Source organism: Cydia amplana, chromosome 7 (assembly GCF_948474715.1).
Source record: "Cydia amplana chromosome 7, ilCydAmpl1.1, whole genome shotgun sequence".
NCBI lineage: Eukaryota > Metazoa > Arthropoda > Insecta > Lepidoptera > Tortricidae > Cydia > Cydia amplana.
Window position 1 is genome coordinate 3,660,441 of NC_086075.1, and position 21,825 is coordinate 3,682,265.

At 36.7% G+C, this 21,825-nt stretch overlaps 1 protein-coding gene across 1 annotated transcript in view; it reads right to left on the reverse strand.

Moving 5' to 3' along the window:
* Positions 1-21,825, reverse strand: part of LOC134649734 (bone morphogenetic protein 1-like) — a 139,076-nt gene that overhangs the window by 54,479 nt on the left and 62,772 nt on the right. Inside the window, exon 2 of the mRNA XM_063504565.1 lies at positions 18,710-18,944. Within this exon, the coding sequence (XP_063360635.1) occupies positions 18,710-18,899 (190 nt within the window). The 5' untranslated portion in view covers positions 18,900-18,944. The remainder of the gene's footprint in view (positions 1-18,709; positions 18,945-21,825) is intronic.

Sequence of the window (21,825 nt, forward strand, 5' to 3'; positions counted from 1 at the left end):
ACAAAGATTTAAGTCTCGCACTCTCAAAAATATTTGATCTCCATACAAACTTTCAACCCCTTTTTCACCTCCTCGGGAGATGAATTTTTAAAAACGCTGAATAGGTTTTTTTGTTTTTTAATAAAATACCTTTTACGAAGTTTCAAGTTCCTAGCTTTAAATAAAATTTGAACCCTATACAAACTTTCAACCCCTTTTGGACCCTTATAGGCTATGAATTTTTAAAAACGCTGAAATTACTTTTCTCGTATTCTAATAATATGTCATTATACAAAGATTCAAGTACCTTTACTTCCCGTACTTACAAAAAATATTGACCTCCATACAAATTTTCAACCCCTTTTTCACCACCTTAAACGTTGAATTTTGAAAAACGCTAACATTAGTTTTCTTCTCTTTTAATGAAATAACTTTTTACGAAGTTACAAATTCGTAGGTTAAAATAAAATTTAAACCCTATACAATCTTTCAACCCCTTTTTAACCCTTTTAAGGGATGAATTTTTGAAAACGCTGAAATTACTTTTCTTGAGAATTAATAATATGGCGTTATACAAAGATTCAAGTCCCGCACTCTAAAAAATATTTGATCTCCGTACAAACTTTCAACCCCTTTTTTACCACCTCGGGGGATGAATTTTTAAAAACACTGAACTTTGTTTTGTTGTTTTTTAATTTAATACCTATTTGCGAAGTTTCAAGGTCCTAGCTTAAAATAAAATTTGCACCCCAAGACATAGTTTCATCCCCTTTTTTACCCCCTTAGGGGTTGAATTGCCTAAAACGTCCCAATTCCTTTTTTTTGCAATCGGCTATTATGCCTTTCTAAAAAGTTTCAAAGCATTTGTAATGGATTCAAACTTTCAACCCCTTTTTAACCCTGTTAGGGGATGAATTTTTAAAAACGCTGAAATTACTTTTCCTGTCTTATAATAATATACCCATATACAAAGTTTAAAGTCACACACTCACAAAAATATTTGATCTCCATACAAACTTTAAACCCCTTTTTCACCACCTTGGGGGATGAATTTTCGGAAACGCTGAAATTGGTTTTCTTATTTTTTAATATAATACATTTTCACAAAGTTTCAAATTCCTAGCTTAAAATAAATCTTGAACCCCATACGACCTTTCATCCCCTTTTTAACCCTTTTAAGGGATGAATTTTTAAAAACGCTGAAATTACTTTTCTTAAGTTTTAATAATATGGCTTTATACAAAGACTCAAGCCCCGCACTCTCAATAATATTTGATCTCCGTACAAACTTTCAACCCCTTTTTCACCACCTCGGGGGATGAATTTTTAAAAACGCTGAAATTCGTTTTCTTGTTTTTTAATTTAATACCTTTTTGCAAAGTTTCAAGGTCCTAGCTTAAAATAAAATTTGCACCCCAAGACAAAGTTTCATCCCCTTTTTTACCCCCTTAGGGGTTGAATTTCCTAAAACGTCGCAATTACTTTTTTTTATAATCGGCTATTATGCCTTTCTAAGAAGTTTCAAAGCATTTGTAATGGATTCAAACTTTCAACCCCTTTTTAACCCTGTTAGGGGATTAATTTTCAAAAACGCTGAAATTACTTTTCCTGTCTTATAATAATATACCCATATACAAAGTTTCAACTCCCACACTCACAAAAATATTTGATCTCCATACAAACTTTCAACCCCTTTTTCACCACCTTGGGGGATGAATTTTCTAAAACGCGGAAATTAGTTTTCTTGTTTTTTAATATAATACATTTTCACCAAGTTTCAAATTCCTAGCTTAAACTAAAACTTGAACCCCATACAACCTTTCATCCCCTTTTTAACCCCCTTAGGGGTTGAATTTTTCAAAATCGCTTCTTATCTCTTGTACACTTTACAAATGCAACCTAGTGTGCAAATTTCAACTTTCTAGCTTTTGTAGTTTCGGCTCTACGTTGATGAATCAGTCAGTCAGTCAGTCAGTCAGTCAGTCAGTCAGGACACTTGCATTTATATATATAGATTAATACAAATCAGCTTATATTTAATTCTACTATGTTTAACATAACGCTAAGTAGAGATGGATTTTTGTTTGTTTTCACTGTTTTAATTACTCAAATAATATCTGGGAGACCGAGCTTTGCTGCTTTCATCGAAATCCTTACAGCCGTTTCTGAGATCCCGAAATATATAAATATATAAGAATTACTCGTTTAAAGGTATAAGATTACAAATGAATAGTAGAAATGTAATATATTCTAAACTAGTGTTAGTCCCAAACCTCAGATTCTACTACAGCAACTTTGCTATAGTAGGTACTTAACCACCTAAGAATTTCTATTAATGTAAGTAAATTTCATTCGATAGCGTGACGATCATTCGCGTTTAAGAGCCAACAGGAGCTGAGATTTAAATATTTTAGGTAAATATACACGTCTCGCTAACGGAAGAGGCTCCTAAAACTAGTGCGATAAGGACAAGGCGAAAAATCCTGCGTAAAAATCTCAAAAATCGAGGTTTCGTACTCGACTGTTTCCTCCTCCAAAACTTAACCAATCGTAACCAAATTTGGAAATCTAAATGATTATGACATTATCTGTGTCGGACCGTTTTGCTTTTTTGGCTAATTGATATAAGTTTTGAATAGCGCGCCTCTCATTGCGGCATAGTCAATTAGGCAATTTTGGCCATTTTTGAAGGGCTCTAGCGCGTTAAAAAACAACAATATCAAAAAAAGCAAAACGGTCCGACACAGATATTGACAATATTAATCTGTGTTGAAAAAATCATTGCTCTAGCTTCAAAACCCACGGAGGAAACAGTCGAGTACGTTTGTATGGAGAAATGACCACTCCTGTTGGCTCTTAACGCAAACGTCTCTATTTATATACGGGATTTTGAACAGCGCGCCAAGCGGGACGTTTTGGAAATTCAAAATCCCAAACAAAATGACACATAACGCAAACGCGTATCTACGTCACATCACGCTATCGAATGAAATGTACACCAGGGCTATAACCGCGAAAATCGAAGTTCGCAAATTGCGGGCATTTTTCTCTGTCACTCTAAATACGCCTTAATTGGAGTAAAAGAGAAAGATCCCCGCAATTTGCGAATTTCGGTTCTCGCGGCAGCCCCTCAGGGGTAAAGTTATACCTGCATTGTCTACTCGGATGTACCGGGATCGATCCACTGCACATTAGCGGCAGGCTCGGACAGTCGCAGTGATCGTAAATGCCGGCAGCTTCCCTTAGGGATGGGCTGCTCTATATCCGATGACGTACTATCGATGTTTACTACTATTATTCTTCTTCGCTAATCACATTTATTTATGTGATAGTTAGCAAACGAGTAGACGAGCCACTTGATGGTAAGCGGCCACCGTCGCCCATGGATATAAGCAACAGAGGAGCCACTTAAAGATAAAGATTATGATTATGATTATGATTATGATTATGATTATGATTATGATTAAACTTTGTCCACCTTTGGTAACTGTAAGCGCGCGAAACGAAAAGTATTAGTGGCAAGCTTTGTCAATCTACATTAATATCTAATAGCTATCTTCATTGTGCAGTCACGTATTGTAGCTTAAACCTCTGCCGTAGGGTTGGATAACGGCCGGTAGTGATAAAGCTGGCAAGCATCAGACACACAACCGTCCCAAAAAAGACGGCAACCCAAAACAGGCTCCAAATCATCAGCCTCCCAAAAGGATATCAATGATGACACTACTACTACCTCTGCTGTAACCGAAGTTGTCCTTTATCTGTGACCTTATAAATTATGCTATGAAGACCTGTTTCGATCTACTAGGCCTATTTCACTCAGATCTGTTTATGAAAATGAATGTCACAATCGTAATTTGCGTTGTAAATACGTCATTTAGGACACTTGCCGGGTCATGCTTACTGTTTTGTTGTCTCTAAATTGATTCTAAATAGTCGATAGTCGGTTTTATCGATAGTCTTCCCGTGACTAGTGTTATCGAGTATCGCGACGTTACGCAACACAATATCGGTAAATGAGGCGCAGCTTTGCATGCCCATGTCCGATGCAGTCTTTACGACAGATGGCGCTGCCCTGCGTCACAACCAAGTATAAGTATGTGTAATTGCAGTAAAATATAATATATTTTACAGTATACAGCAATAATGTAATTTAATTAATATAAACTCTTGTGAATTTGAGTTCACAATATTTTGATGATTTGATTAGGTCAGTTGCAAAAATAAACTTATACGGTACCTTATAACCAATTGAGGTAACATTTTTCATAGCTACGTTTGTATCGGTAAGAGTATTATAAGTAATATATTTACAGAAAGTTAATTAATATTTATGATTGGGTTTTGGTGATGGAAAATTGTAACCACACAGATCCAGACTTTCTAATCAGCGGCGGTAGCACAGTCGCATTTTTATCGCTTGTCACCGTGCCTGTCACGTTCTAACAAGTATGTAAATGCGAAAGTGACGGGCATAGTGACAGGCGATAAAAATGGAATGCTGCGCCCGCAGGGTTTCATACGAACTAAACATCAACGCTCTTAGAAGATACGACAACGTCTGATACACTTTGCGCATCGAACATAATTTTGACTGTCTAGTGTCAAAGTGTCAACACAGGTTCAATATTAAATATGCTATGTACATAGTTATGATTTTTACACAGCTAAAAGCTCAATTCAAAGTGACTATCCCCGTCCAATGAACAAAAGAGTCGCTTACGCCGTTTTGGATATCGAATACCGATGCCGTATTGTACGTCTTTTCAAACTTAATCCAGCTGTTAATGTAGCCTCTGTTGCAGGGGTATTGGGTTGATAATGGGTTGTCTAGATAGTATTGGTAAGGTTGTTGGGTATATCAACAGTAGTCGGACGACTGTCAACATGGGTCGCCGGTTGGAGTGCTTTCAGAGATCTTAGAGGAGAGTTGTAATAGAATCCTTCTTAGGATAAAATCGGGCTACTTATTGTCACATAGTATGTGTATGTATGTCCGTCTGTTTGATTTTTGTGATATTATGCCATGTTAGAAAAGTTAGAAAACGAGTATGTACTAGGGCCATTTTATTTAAAGTTGCCCCCTAAACTTTTTCAACATTGAAATTTTTTATGTTATTCATACTCAGAATCATGAGCTCTTTTGATCCTAATAGGAGAAAAAAGTGTCCCATTTCCATATATTTTTCGATCTTTCCATTCCGTGACCGCCATACAAAGTCAAAGAAAAATGGTAACGGAATGGGAAAAAAACCCTCGTGATTCTGAGTAGAAATAACATAGAAATTCACAAATTAAATAAAATGGCCCACTAACTCAACTGCCTATAATGAGGAGCTTCAAACCAGCCAAATTGCATCCAAATCTAACGAAAAAATTAACAAAAATTAAAAATCTGTCCATGGGTAGTACATGGGTAGGTACTATTGTGAGAATTAAGTTAATAAAAGATGGAAAATTTTCAGATGATGCAAGTCCTTTACCTACAAAAATGCCGGCGAAGCGAAGTATACCTATTTAATAAACGATTAGATTCCACGAAGTTCGGACAAAGCACGACATTATTCTCGATCCCACAGATTATTCCTTAATCTCTCCTTTTCAAAGTCTACCTAGCCGAGTCATCCGTAAAAACCGCCGAGCAAAGCAGGCTTAATATCTTAAGACTGTTTATTCTTGAAGATCCTTGGACTTTAAAGAATCCAGCGACTCATAAAGGATTTTACAGTAATCGAAGTTAAACTTTCGTTAGACATATTTTAAAATATTTAAATCAAATACCCACGGTTATTTTTTTTTTGTTAGCCTGTTGTGTCCCACTGCTGGGCAAAGGCCTCCCTCTCTTTCTTCCACGCGTCTCGTTCTATGGCAATATAAGGCCAATCTTCCCGAAAGACGTTAAGATCGTGCCGCCATCTCCTTCGAGGTCTGCCGTGACGCCGCACTATGTTCGGTGTCCACTCGGTAGTTTTCTTGGCCCACAAGTCGTTTGGCATACGGCAGATGGGTCCGGCCCAGTCCCATTTAAGTTTAGCAGCTGTCAGGGCTATCAGGGCTAGCCTACGGTTTAGGTCACGTTATTATTCGTCGCTATTGGCGACATGTTTTGAACCCAACGGCCCCTGTGAGGAAAACCCTGACCCACAGAGGGATTTTACAGTGATGAAAATGGAAGCGGAAAATGGCAGTTACTGTCACTAACTGCCGAAACATATACAGATGAATAATCCTTTCCTTTTCCTATCTTATTTTCTCGGAAACGTTCATATTTGTTTGGACACGTTTGTACATTTCCGCGTAAATACGATGGGAAAGGATTAAAAAGTCAGTCATTGTATGACCAAATTAATAGAGCTTAAAACTGTATAAAAGTAATGTAACTTAAAAAAATTGTGTAAAGCCTTCCATTAGGATATTGGGAGGGTACAGGCACTGTCAGATATATCGGAGCGGTTAATGAGCGGAGCGCTCTATTGTCAGGGCGTTAGAGACCGTGTTCAGATATTGTGAACACCTTGGCCGCTCGGATATATCTGATGGCGACTGTACACAAAAAAATGGGTGGAATTTTAAATATACGCGTAACATTGCCCGTTAATACGAATCAGAATCAGAATCAGAATGCTTTATTTGTAAAACATAGGTATACATGGGTCTTATGTTACATTTGAGCGCTATGTTTTGCCGGTTGGCATACAAATGTCAAAGATAAGATAAAGATAATACGATTTGAAATGGTGTCGTCAGAAGGCAAGTGTCTACTGAAAGCTTCAGATGTGTTATTCAAACATTAGAAACTTGTAAACATTCTTGTAATCATATAAATGGATTCTGCAAAGTACCTACTTAGTTTTGGTATGCTAAAATGGTTGTTTTGCTAAGAAATTTACCTTGTATGAATGTCTACCTATATACTCATCTATTTTTAGCTTGTTTGTAAATTATTCAATAACAAAAACATTTACATACAGGAAATACAGGATGTATTACGTCTTAAGCGTATTTTCCTTATAACGATTCAGTCTGCCTAGCCAAGGTGACAAACGCTATTGCTTCGACAACGCACCGCTTTGTGTTTCTCTATCACGTGCGTCACTTCCATATTAGTGCGACAGTGATAGTTCCGTTACTTGAAGACATCTTAAAACGGTTAGGGCTCATTTAGACGGTGCGAGAACTCGCATGCGAGTTTCATTACATTGCGTCATTTGATCGGTCAGCTGAATTGATGTAACCTCAATGGTCCGAAATGTAACTAAAATCGTATACGAGTTCGCGCGCCCTAACGCAGAATTCATCAAGATGGATAATGCTCAAAAACAAAAGGACATCTGGAAAAATTCACCGTCTCGGGGTGTCCACTGTGGTATTGTTCGCAGATGTTTTTGCTTAATGTAAAAAGAATTTTCAAGATGAAAACAAATATCCCTAATTTCTCATAAATGAGTGTGTCATCTCAAGTAACCATTATAACCAAACTTCCTCATTATTCCTGATTGTCTCATCGGAAGACCAGCGCTGTAAGCCACCTGCAACATGCTGAGATGAGGTCATTTCGTGGCACTTTAATCTTATTTTGTGTTTTCTTATTGTATTGTCTCATTTGTTTGTGCTTACGAATAAATTATATTCTATTCTATTATATTCAATTCGCCGCTAATAAGTTTAGAGGGCTCATTTTTAATCCACTTCCCTCTTGAGATGAAAAGCACCAACAGTCGAGTTAAGTGAGTCGTTACTCATCGCGGGTTCACCAATTAGTGCAAAGTAAAAATTATTGCACCCACCCCCATATTTCATTTCAAGGGTGAAAAACGAAGGGATAACCTCGGGCATTTGTCATTGTTTTTACTCTGAAAAATTGCTCGCAAAGCCCACAGCCGAGGTATAATTGGAACGTGTATTTAAATTGGGTATTTGTTACGTGTTTCGTGTAATGCGGGCATCACAAATTTACATTTACTTTTGCGTGGATTTTTCCCAAGGGGCGTGATTAACGCTGATTTATATATAATTGAAATAAATGGTGACATTTCGAAAACTTTTGTATATGTTTTGGAATATGCAAATTATGTTTGGTGTGAATTATCAATTTCAATTAAAGAACAATCTATTGAGAAATAATTAAACAAGAGTCCGTCTAAGCTAACTTTGCACCGATTTGAATAGAACAAAGTCTTTATAAACATCATGTTTTCATAGAAACTTGACATAAATGTCATAGCCACACTTTGTTATTACAAATACGTACCATGCAGAGTTATCTTGCCGACTCTACAATCAATTATATTTCCTGTGTATAAATTTCAATTTCAATTTCAATTCAATTTCAATTCTATATTCGTAAAGATATAAGTATTATTCTCTACGTAAAAATAACAGAATATCTCAGTTAACAAAACCACAATAAATACAAAGCAGAAACCAACGAATACTTATCTAATAGTGCGATTGCAGATGATTTATTACGGCCAGCCATAAGCAACACAAACTGCGATAAGTTAAAAGTTATGCGTCCCTTATCGTCCGCTCATTCCTACTCTAAATGAGCGCTGCACCGCTGCGCCGTTTAGGATATGAGCTTCTTTCAGATGCTAGAACTACACACGGTTGCCAAGCCTGGATAACAACAGCCTAATTTAAAAATCTGGACCCCATAGTGTTCATGACTAAATAGAAAAAAAGAAAAAGGTATATTCATACCGTTTCAAGAGACAGAAGTGATGTTACTCCCCCATAAATTATTTGATTACGTAGCATAAACTGACCGCTGTCACTATGCCGCTTAAGATATGAGCTTCTTTCAAAATTTCTCATAAGGTGGAACAGGATTTAATTTTATTATTGCGCCGAAATCGGACTTATTTCTTCTTTTTCGCATTCCTCAACTACGTGGGTGTAGACCTCCTTCATTCTATTTCTGTTCTGCCTTGGTCTCGTCCTTCAATTTTTGCCCCAGTTCGTTTAATCGTCGCATTTGCGTTCTTTCCTGGGGACGCTTTTCGGCCTATGGTCTCCGTTCGACCAAGACCTTGCACCACGAACCATACTTTCTGGCGACATGACCAGCCCGTTCTCATTTAAGTTTCGCTGTGTGTGATGATATATTTCACCGCGCATATTGGCTCGTGAGCTTTAAAATCTCAGTAAAACCCCGACCAGGTAGGAATCTGACAGGAGTCAATTGAAAGAATCTGACCCTTTATCCCAGAGAATTTAGAAAACTAGGCTTTGTCGAATTAACTTTCGTAACCGCTATGCAATAAATCACTTTTATTTTATTTGCCAAAAACATATCCGGAAACGTAATTTATATTTGTGATGCACTCGCATTCATTACTGCACACAAAGTAATGAAAATTAATATAATTAAAAGTTTCCCGAGCGCACCTCCCCTATGTCCGTATGAAGGCATTCACCAAAAGGAAAAATAGCCTTTAGTCGAGGCATGTTAAAGTGGCCCCGATTGTACCGCGACGTGCTAAAGGAAACGTCACTTTTTATGATACACTTAGTGGCAAAATTATGGGGAGCCACTGGGCAGTTCAGTTAATGGGTAGGAAATGGCGTTGAGTGTTTATTTAGTAGGTGGCTTATTAAAATGACCGACACTTTGGTGAAAGTATTGCGTGACGTCGATTACTGTGATGATCATAGAGAGGACCATTTTCGGGAATGGACATAGTATGGCTTTAGGGGCCACGGATGGTGCGTAAAAAGTTCCTTTGAACCTTCAAACTTCACTAATATAATATTCGACTAATTTATTATGTATTGACTAGTGCTTATTTATATACAGGCGTTATATGCAATCGTAATACTATATTCCTAATTTACGCCGATACAACATTTAAATCTCTTGTGCGTGCGCTAACTCCTAGTTATCGTCACGCACTGATATTATTTTTCTGACCGGTCCAATGACCATACTGTTATTAAACGAAATAAATCTTTTCGTTGAAATCCTTCGGGAAATGTGTTGTGTGTTCTTTTGATAATAACGTCAGAATAATTAGAATATCGTAATGAGTTTGTATGGCAGGAATCGGGAGTTCCCGGTTCCGGTACTGTTTTTGTACCTATACATGAAACGAGTACCAAGAGCTTTCCCTAGACATTGCGATAAAACAACTCATCGTTGAGTTTTGCTTTGCAAGATTAATGAGATATAAAAAAAACACAGCGGGTTGCACTCAGGGAGTGCCGGCAGAAGTGAAAACTGAAAATAATCAGTATTGCAAAATGTCTGCAGCACTATGTATAATTGAGATTAACGCCATCTAGCGTTATTTCGTCGCATTACTTGAAACCCCTAAGCACATCACTGTTAGTACTCGAGTTATATTAATACCAGTTAGATCGAAATTCACTAGATGGCATTTAAATCAATAAAGAAAAACTCAATGACATTGAAGTAACAGTTTTTCGATCAGGTCACGTGTCCGTCTTACGTCTTACGGTCACGTGACACCTTTCGCGAGTTTAACATTTTTTCCCCATCACAAAAAGTGCACAGCGCCGCTAAAGAAGTTTTCACTTCAAAAAAGGTTTGGCAATAACTTGATTTAGAAAATTCCACAGGGAATTAATTGCTTAACATTTTTTTTGAAAATAGTTACATCACGGATATGATGGTCGTTCTTGTCTAAGTGACAGCGTGACAAAACGGCGTCCGTCACTTTTCGCCAGGTGTTAAAAAGTGACGGTTATTTTATCACTTGGATAAATCTATCCATAGTACGCCTGTAGGATGGCTCAAAAATACGTAGGAATGTTTTTTTTTTACTGCGGCATATTGTTGATAATTTTAGCAAATGTTTTCGTTTGTGTACATAGCTAAAGGATAATATTTTTAAGATATTACATTTTGTTTTATATAAATGATATTTTGTAAAAAAGGTATGTGTTCCTAAAAATTCTTTAACAACGCATTTGTGCTATAATCTAAACAGGTCCATAATACATCATAGGCTAATGCCCACACACCCAGTAAAGCTAGACAGTAACAGTATTAAAATCTACGATGGTTGCACTATTATCGTCTGTCATGCCATGCATCACTGTCTCACATACGATGTTAGAAGATAACGGCCATGGCGTTAGATGATAAAAGCGTGACCATCATAGGCCCGCGCTGTCGACGCAAGTTGTCACCGTGCCCTATCAGCTATCTGTAATGTTAGGAGGGCCCTACTAAACACGAAGGGATCATTATGGCAACAAAGTAAAACAAAGGCGTATCTTATACATAATAAAAGTTGAGTTTGTGTTCATATCAGCGACTATAATCGAATCACGAGTAGTAATAGTAAGTTTTGTTTGGTTTCGGTAAGCATAACTTTCATTTGACGACTTATATCATAGCCTAATTCTCTGTGAATCACGGTCACAAAAAATATTTATCTAAGACAATTCGTAAAGACTGTTTTTATTCTTCAAAACTGATGAGAAAGTCGCATTTATACAGGGTGTCTCATTTAAATCGGTCAGTATGGGAAAGTTTGAAACTATAAGACATACGAAGATCTGTTCTTAGGAACCATTTCATCGATTTTAATAAGAAGAAAACCTGCATTCATACATTAAAAAAAAACCTGTACTCAGCTCGGGAATCGAACCCGGTTGTTTAAAAAAAAAACTTACACTATTTCTATTTAGATATCGATTGTGTAGGTCTTAAGCAGTAAATTTTACTATGAAACATGATATCTAAAATGAATAAAATGCATTGTTTTCATATTCTTTAATTTACTTATTTTAGCAAGTGTTCGAAAATGACCACCGCCTTTTTATTATTTTGAGTACAGGTTTTTTTTTAATGTATGAATGCAGTTTTTCTTCGTATTAAAATCGATGACATGGTTCCTAAGAACAGATCTTCGTATGTCTTATAGTTTCAGACTTTCCCATACTGACCGATTTAAATGAGACACCCTGTATATGCAAGACTTTTAAACTAACGAAAACGCAAATAACAGCAGTAAATTATTCACTAAAAAATTTATCGCTCTTGTATCTCAAACTTGTCTAAAAACACAAAGTCTTCTTATTATTTACAACTATGTAAATGGTATTTATACACGTTATACACAATATTTTTTAAATCCTTAACTATATTAAAATATTTAATTATGACCAGAATCTAATTTAATTAAACAGCGCAATACATAAACTCAATAAACAAAGTTAATTTATTAACAAACCATTACTTTAATGAGAACCGCGCCGAAACAAAATGCATATGCATCGAAGGTTTTATAAATCAGGCGCGCTATGTTCGTAGCGGTCGTAGCAGGCTCTACGGGGGCGCTACGCGTCTACGATTTACTGCAGTTTGCTACGAAAAATTAATGGAAACGTCGAGTTTTTAATATTTTTACGTGCCTGTGGCAGGTTGAGCATGAGCAAGGGTATTTTGCTTAAATGCAAAAACGCTGCAGATTAAATGTTTTTTCTGTGTCGAGAGTAAAAAATTATTCTGTTGATAATAGTAGTTCGGAAGAAACACTTAGGTGAGAAAAATGGTTTTTGTAGTATTTAAATAAATAAACTAACCTATAAAAAATTGTTTATGTAAATAGATCGTGTAAACTTTACCTCATACTTTACTGTTAAAGAAGATTAAGACAACATTAAAATTGAACACTTATTCACATAATGAACAAATATAAACAAAGATTCCTACTTATTTAAGTCTCTAATATAAAAAAAAACAACGATTTGCACTCCGGGAGTGCCGGCAGAAGTGAAAACTCAATGACATTGTAACAGTTTTTCGATCAGGTCACGTGTCCATCTTACGAATTTTCAATCTGTCGAATCTGTCGGTCACGTGACCTGTCGCGAGTTTAACATTTTTTTCCCACCTCAAAAAGTGCACAGGCGCTGTGCAGAAGTTTAAGCTGAAGCTAAAGAAGTTTTCACTTCAAAAATAAGTTACACCAAATAAAATTACACCCGTTTGTGTAAATCCGAAGTCGTAGTGAAATGAAGTGAGCTAACAAAGTGCACGCTCGTTCGAGCTTGAAAGCACTTCGAGCAGTGCGACCTTACGAGTATTTGATCACTTACAACTCTTACAACTTTGCCAGTGGGCCCGATTCGGATTTTGAAATAGACGTCTATTAGATATATTTTAGACATCACCAAGATACGATAACGATATGTTTAAGATCTAACCTGTCAAATTTGACTTTTCCGCGATTCTGGAGATGATGTTGAACGATTTCCACAAGATATGACTTAGAGATCCAATTGACATCTAATAGAAATCTAACGTAAAAGTGACATTGGTTTCCCGAATTACGCTGCAAAAGAGAATAGTTGAGATCTAAACTAGTACGTGTCGTATCTTGTGAATATCTTGAAGTTCGAATACGGCAGTGTGATTCTTTAACCGGAGGTCGATTCTAAAACATGGTTTTGAATTGGTTTTGATATAAACTTGAACATCGCTCCCGCTCTTCTTTCTCACGTTATCCCGGCATTTTGCCACGGCTTATGGGATCCTGGGGTCCGTTTGACAACTAATCCCAAGAATTGACGTAGGCACTAGTTTTTACGAAAGCGACTGCCATCTGATCTTCCAACCTATAATAAACCAATATTGGGTAGTCCAATAAGTAGATTGACTATATTATAGTAAAGGTTTATTGACAATATTGGTTTATTTTCCTCACGAGACTACACTTAAGTAACAGATTCTTCAATAGCCTCTAGAGCGGTTGAGTATCGTTCCAAATCACGACAGAAATTTTCGTAACAACGTCTTATATCGGCAAAATTAGATGCTCCAACATCTAAAGTCCCTCCTTGCATTTTTGCCAACTCTGCGAATATTTTTAATAACGAAAAAAATCTATAAACTCAGGGAATTAATCCAATTTGTCGTCTCAAATGGTTTAGAATTAAATTAAAATACCATCTCCGAGTGACAGTTAGAAATTTAAATTTCGCTCAGTTTTAATTTGATTTGGTGTCGCTGGCTGGAATTATTAAAAACTATTCATTTCTAATTGGCTTTAACCTAGAGTTCGTTAATTGGTACTGTCATACTACTTTATTCGTTTTTCTAAGAATAAAAAATCTTTTTGGATATAAATACAGGGTATTATATGTGTTCGTTCAGGTTGTAAAAAAATATTACAATATGTGTTCGTTCAGGGTATAAATAAATAATGCGCAGAATTTAATACTTTTAATTTAGTTACGTTGCTTTTCGAAGCTATTTATAAACAATTAACCCGTATAACTAACAAGCATGAGATGACACTGTCGAAAAAGCATGAGATTGTGATAAACCTTAGTCTAATTAAACTCTTTTTGACAATTTTTTTTCCCGTTATCCGTCTGTACGAACTAAAATAACAAAAATAGCAAATTTTCTTTAGTAGTAAGTACATGTATATTTCAAGCTAGTTATTAATTAAGTTTAGTAGTACCTTTGTTTAAATCAATTATGTAAATATATGTACGAGTATATATGTATATATGTATATCTATATCTATCTATATCTTCATTAGGTATTTATTTATTTCATATAAACTCAAAGTTAAACGAAGACGATCAACAGCTAAACAAATAGGGGTGAAAAAACCGTTCAATCGTCAGGAATAAATCGGCGCCGGGCTGAAAACCGGTATTGTCCGATTTTTACGGTTCGCTTGATGAGGGTCCGGTTTATTGACTTTAAAGGTTTATGGAGTGCCAGATTCCACTTTACGGCGACGTGTCCGGCCCGGACCGATAAAAAATGTCGGTTTTTACCGATTCAGTTTAGATAACGATAAACGAGTATTGGAATTGTCCTATATACAGTGTTGCTTTTGAAATCGTTGATATTTTTCCGGCCGTTAGGTACTCGGGAGCCAGATTCAGATTTAACTTGTTACGTTTTTGATCTTATTTTGACACGACCTTGAAGAGCGCTCACGCTGATTGGTGCATGCGAAATGAAGTGAAAGTCGTGCGAGTGATGCTCGACAATCACCAAGATGACCGTATCAAAACCAGTTCAAACCCGTAACCATTTAGTAGGTATGTAACCTCCTATTTAGCCCTTTAGGGTAACATTCCATTTCTGACCGCAGCTGCACTACTGGTACTGAACGCGTCGCTGTTACTGTGAATTTCCATAGTAAAATGAACAGTAGTGCAGCTGTCATTGGAAATGGACTGTCACCTTTAGAGCATAATTCCTAGACTTAATGATATAAATTGATATGTTACATGATACCTGTATCAGAATATCTCTATGTCTAATTTTACCTGAATAATGATCAACGATTTTTAACGTATAAAAGATTCAAAGTACGCTTAACAAAATGGGATTCATTTTATTACCTCACACCAAACGCATAGGTAGTTGAAAACTCTCTTCTTACGGCCCGATCACCTTCTGGGCAGGCTCGCTCCATCGTAGGCCACGTCTTCGCCTCAGCTAGTCTGTGGCCATTTGTAAGCCCATTTATAATATATAAAAAAAAAAATTCGAACTTTAAGATACGTCAATTAATAGATCTAGAAACGATATGGATTAGATATGTCACTGTCAAATGTGACGTTTCTTCAAACAAAAACATCACTTTTGACACTGACACATCTAATCCATATCGTTTCTAGATCTATTAATTGACGTATCTTAGAGTTCGAATCGGCCGGTTAATTCAAGTTATCGGCCCCGTAAAGACACGATTAGCAGCACGCCACTAAACCGTTACTGAAATTGAAAAAGTTTCAGACGGAACGTTCAAAAATTGAACTATTCAGGAATCTGGGGGGAGAAAGAATTAAATTCTACCTCGAGGCCTGGCCATTAAAAAGTGCTAAAACAGAAATCAACGGCTGGCGATAAAAACCCTCTTTCATTGAAATTCTAAAGGGCGGTGCCAAGATGTGGGAGAACAGCGGGACAAACAGACAGTTGGACATTTTCGGAGGTCATCTGTCTACGTTGTATTATTTATATGGGGGTGGACCGATTACAGCGTAACATTTTAATTTGAAAGCTACTTTTGGCTTAGGTGATGTGTCAAAATTCATTTCGTCTCCTCGAATTGTGTCCTTTAGAATGATATTTAGTAGTATAATTTTGAGAAACCCCTCTTGAGGTAGGACGGTTCCTTGGAACTTCACTTTCTGAGGATCTTTTTCTAATATCGAAGGATATATCTCAGGACATCACTTTCAAGATAAGGCAATTTTTGCAGAGTAGACAACCGTTTTTTGAAGTGAAAACTTCGTTAGCGGCGCTGGATACTTTTTGAGGTGGGGATGGGGAAAAAATTATAAACTCGAGACAGCGTAAGGCGATCACGTGACCGTAAGGTTTAGATGGCCACTCATTTAGATGGCATTTAAATCAATAAAGAAAAACTCAATGACATAATTCAATAAAGCTACATCTTGATGAAATCGCTAATAAAAGTGAACTCTACTGGTACTGGTGAATAAAACTCAAAATATCATGACCAAATATATTTAGATGCGAGGTCTGCAAGGTAACTTTACAATTTCTATTCGAATTTTAAACAATTAACGCTACAAATTTGAATTTCGAATTTTAAACAAGCTCACTGACCAGTAATTTCGGAACTAAAGTTTTTCAATAGAAATGGGTCAATTATACATAGTGCTGCAGACATTTTGGACTAGTTATTGAGTTTTCACTTCTGTCGGCACTCCCGGAGTGCAACCCGTTGTTTTTTTTTTTACATACAGCGCCTATTGCAGTACATATGTACAATGATTTGATGTCAATATCGGCGCAGGTCTAGTGTGCAGTTATGTACATGTATCGATATGTCTTGGTAGTCAAGCGGTCATCACTCTATCGATTCTAGATTTTAATATGCACAAACGACGTTCATTATAGTTACCTAGAAAGTTGAACTTTGAACTATTGAACCATTGTACTATTGAACTATTGTATGTCTATGCCCTAATTTTTCAAACAATAGGTAAGGTTTGATTTTGGCTTAACCCATAACTACATAACTAGGGCCTTTGAAAATGGGTATCAAATTGAAATACTTGTAAATGAGCAGAGGCTTTCAAGTTATTTTAAAATTGGTTAATTTTAGTGCTACTGTCAAATTTTTTTAAGAGAATTTATTTTATTTACAATGAGAACAACAATTTTATTTTAAGAACAACATTTTTTAACTCTTAATTTTTATGCCAGAGGGGCTACCTCGAAAACCGAAATTCTGAAATTGCGGGGATCTTTCTCTTTTACTCCAATGAAGGCGTAATTAGAGTGACAGAGAAAAATGCCTGCAATTCACGAACTTCGTTTTCGCGGTTATAGCCCAGAATAGGAAAGAAATAATTAGGAAACGATATTAGGATTTTAGAGTTTGTTAAAGTCTTGATTTTGTTATAAATGCATCTCGTACGCACTAACACACACAATTCACATGAATATTAAATCATACTAGAATAGAAATTGATAAAAAAATCGTTTCATGAAAATTATTATTCATAAACGTCTTCTCTTTTGTCCCTATCCGTGTTGAGGTTTCTGTTTGTTACAACTAGACAAAATTAAATAAAGGTCTGTAAAGGACACGCTAACTTCCCACCTTCTATCCCACAGCCTAAATAAAACCGTGAAATTCGCCGGGCAATCAGTTGAAAATGATGGAATCATAAGGTGTCCACACCGGATATCCGGCTTTGCGCCCCTTTAGCGGCGTCCGTCCCCGCGTTGAATGTTTAAAGGTAAAATGATTTCGGAAAAACGAACGTAAAATGTTATTCTAACTCGATTTTAGATTTTAATTTGCGATCATGTTGGGTTGATTGGACTGTTGAAAATGAGAAAAAAAACATATTTTGGGAAATGTATGTTTTGCGTCGCTTTAGAAATGGATTTTAACACTGGTCAGGTTAAAGCATTGTATGTCTGAATGTCACATTTATTTCACTCAGTGTGGTTCACAGGTCAAAAAAATTTACAAAGCGATGGACAACAATACATTTGGGTGCTTTGGTCTAACAGTTTACTGTCGATAGAAACTGTGATAATCAAGTATGTGTCGATAAAACGCACAACGGGACAACAATGCTTGACAATCGAGTCCTAGGCTATCCGAAATTGTCACGTAAAATACCCTTAGGCAAAATAGTAACATGACAAGTACTATAATGATCATGATTATATTTAAATCGTACCTAGTATTTTATAGTACCTAATAGTATTTTATACAATCGTGACATAATGGAGAGCTTTTCAGTCGAGTACCGTGTTTAGGCAACGAAGCTTGCTGAGTTGCCTAAGTAAGGTACGAGATTGAAAAGCTTGATTATATCACTATTGTATACAATACTTTTTCTAAGAGTCAACAAAAAAAAAATACTTAAGAATCATATATGTAGGTAAAAAAACCAAAAGTATACAGCTAAGATGCGCGAGCAGCCGCGATACATTCATACTCTTACGCGACCCGACCCCGCGCCCCGGTACCGCCCTGGCCCTGGTACTTGCTCCGCGCTTTCGATTGGTCAATATCATTATAGTTGACTAAACTGTATCGAAATGAATATTATAGTTGACTAAACTGTACCTATCGAAATGAATATTGTAGTTGACTACACTGTATCGAAATGAATATTATAGTTGAGTTGGGGTCCCATAGTGAAAAAAGTATGCGATTTCACTTTGGTATACGAAGTCTTAATTCAAGCATTGCAGTCGACGAGTAGAAAAAGGAAACAAAACAAACTTACCAGCTTTGCACGGATCCATCCCAAAATCGCCCGAATCCTTATGTTCCACGTGCATGGTCATGAGCTCCTCTATCGTATACCTATGGGACTGCCTCCCCTCCACCGAGCTAACTTCAGGCACTGCGCACACGATTATTATCAGTAGTGCGCCGATCGTCGCGGCGGACGCACGTTTACACTGGGACTTCATTTTGTTTTATGCACTCACAAACACTATAACATGATTTGATGTCACCTGAAACAATAAGAATAATATTAGATGTGTATACTAACATTTTTCCGTCCCACCGTTCCGGCCCTGCCTGTGAAGCTGCGGTCCTGGGTTCGAATCCCGGTAAGGGCATTTATTTGTGTGATGAGCACAGATATTTGTTCCTGAGTCTTGGGTGTTTTCTATGTATTTGTATATAATATACATCGTTGTCTGAGGACTTAGTCAATCTGTGTAAGAATGTCCTATAATTTTATTTATTTATTTCTATGTAAAAATTAATAAAGAAGACACTTGATTACAGTAGAGTAGATCACTAAGCTACAAAATTGTACGACCTCTTTATTAATGAATTCGTTCATAATGTGTTCGTGTTTTTTTTTTCTAAAGTGGTAAAGGTCACTGTTAAATAAGTAGGCTACTGTATTTAAGTAATCAAGAATAATGAAAATTGGCAATCTTGTCTGGAAACTAAGAAAGTGAGTCTACTTACTGTGCCTGTGCAAAACTGGTTTAGCCTACGACTTACGAGTACTTTAACTCGAAATTGGGTTTAGCAGTTTTCTAGATTTGAAATTCAAAAACTTTCAAATTGTCTTCTCAATGCTTGAACAATGAGAAATGTATCTATCTAATCTCCAGGCTGTCAACCAAAATCTAATAGTACCTGGCTAAGTAAGATTATAAATACAAATATAATAACGCAAATTTTAACTTTCCTAATCCAACTGGTAAACAAAGTAATCCGTTATTAAAGTTACTATTATAATATCAAATATAAACCTTTCTACGCCTAAACACGTTCATTTAAATTAATACAATAGCGCGAGCATTCAAAAGATTCCAACGTAACGGGGATTTGGGTTGCCTATTGTTTACCATCTGTGTGTTATTCAATTATTTCAATTGAATTAACGCGAACTATGTTGACCAAGGGCCTTCATCCACTACAGACGAGGAGCTTCAACAAATATACATTCGAGCAGTACCTTGTTGCATAAAAAAAATTGTGCTGTTAAATTACCTATACACAGTGCGTGAAGGAACTTAAAACGATGATTGCGCTTCATGTGCTATTTTAATAGAATAGAATAGAATATAATGTATTCGTAAGCACAAACAAACGAGACAATAAATAATATAAATGAAAACACGAAAAATTATTAAAGTGCCACGAAATGGCCCCATCTCAGCGTGTTCCTGGTGGCTTCCAGCGCTGGTCTTCCAATGAGACCACTTACTCTTTAGCTCTTTGGCGAAATTTGAGAGCATTAGGTGTGAAACCTCCGTTTTAAATCGATAAAAAAGTTGAAAGTTAAGATTACTTCACTAGGAGGCTTATTCTTGTTGTAATAAGTCCAGACCAAATTTCTCACCTGTAATTACGATCAGAATAAGGCTCCATTTAGATTTTTTTTAAGAAATAAGATGGTTAATCAGGCTCTGTGGGTAATCCCGTAGTTTTTTCGCTTTGCATATTACCTATATTTAGTGGACTGATGGCAAAAGGGCTATCGCATGTATGTACGGTAAGTGGGAATTCGAGAGAATTAATGTAATTTCAAATGAAAGGACGCAAGGGCTTTAAATTAGTGATCTAGAACGATTAATTTCTTTTTCAATAGTTTTAGAACAATAAACACAACTTGTAACACTGATACAAGACACAGACAGAGCTTATGTCGATACAGAAATAATATATTAATATTTTTAATGTCTATCTGCCCTGCTTTCAATATTTAGTATAGATAATAATAATAAGACATTCGCTCTTTACAATAGGTAGCCCAATCTTAAGCTCCAGACGCACTTCATCCATAACCCTGAACTCTTTCCATTTCTATTAAAATAGCTCCAGTGCCCATTGCCTACTGAGACTGATTCACGGGTGTCTACTCTATTCCTGTAGGTACCCGTGAATGGGTTGGAACCCATTCACGGGTACCTACAGGAATAGGATTGTCTTAAAAAGCCTCTGCGATGTTGGCTTTGCCCAACGCAAGCTTCGTCATCATACAGAAAGCTTATCCACCTTAGGTTCCGTGAAATTAAAAATAAACTAAAATCATATTTTAAAAATGTCGAATAATGAAGACTAAATTATGGGTGTGTTATCTTATAAATATAACACTTGATCTTATAAATGTCAATAATCCATCTTAAAACCGCAAATCAGAACTATCCCCATAATACAACTGTAACAAAACTATTCAAACTCCTCACTAATGGCAGATACCACAACAAGACGCCGCTATTTGCCAACGGGACCCTAACCAGAGCTCTTTCCATTGCTTTATTTATTATTATTGGGGTGGTATCGGGCCTTTGAGTGTCACGTCGACCAAGTATTGATCTATTGTGACGGCCCTTTAAAGTTCATTACTAATGCCCGTTGCATCCAGAAAATTACAGATGCTTTGGGCCGTAACGTTCTGTACCTCATAGGGTTGCAATACATGCCGCCCTAAGTAGGTACTTCTTTTTGACATTAGTGGTCCACAGGAACAGAGAATGTGCATTGCAGTCTCCTCTGACTCCTGGCAGAACCTGCATGTCGCATCTTGTTTCTTGCCAATTTGAAACATGTGCTTGTTCAACTTACAGTGTCCAGTCAGTATTCTAGTCACCGCGCAAGTTTTGTGCCTTTTGAGCCCCAGCAGCTCCTTAGCGATTTTGCTGTTGAACCCTTTGATTAGAGCTTTCGAGTGTACTTGTCCTTTAGCGAACTTCCACCAATCGATTGCTCTCTTTTTTTCTAAGTCGCTGAGCAGAGAATATGCATCCCGTTTTGTGATTCCACAGAACGGTTCTGGGCCGACCAGGGGTGTGTCTGCGCCCTTTCTTGCAAGTTCGTCTGCTTCTTCGTTTCCGTTAATGTCGGAGTGCCCTGGTACCCATCTAAGTG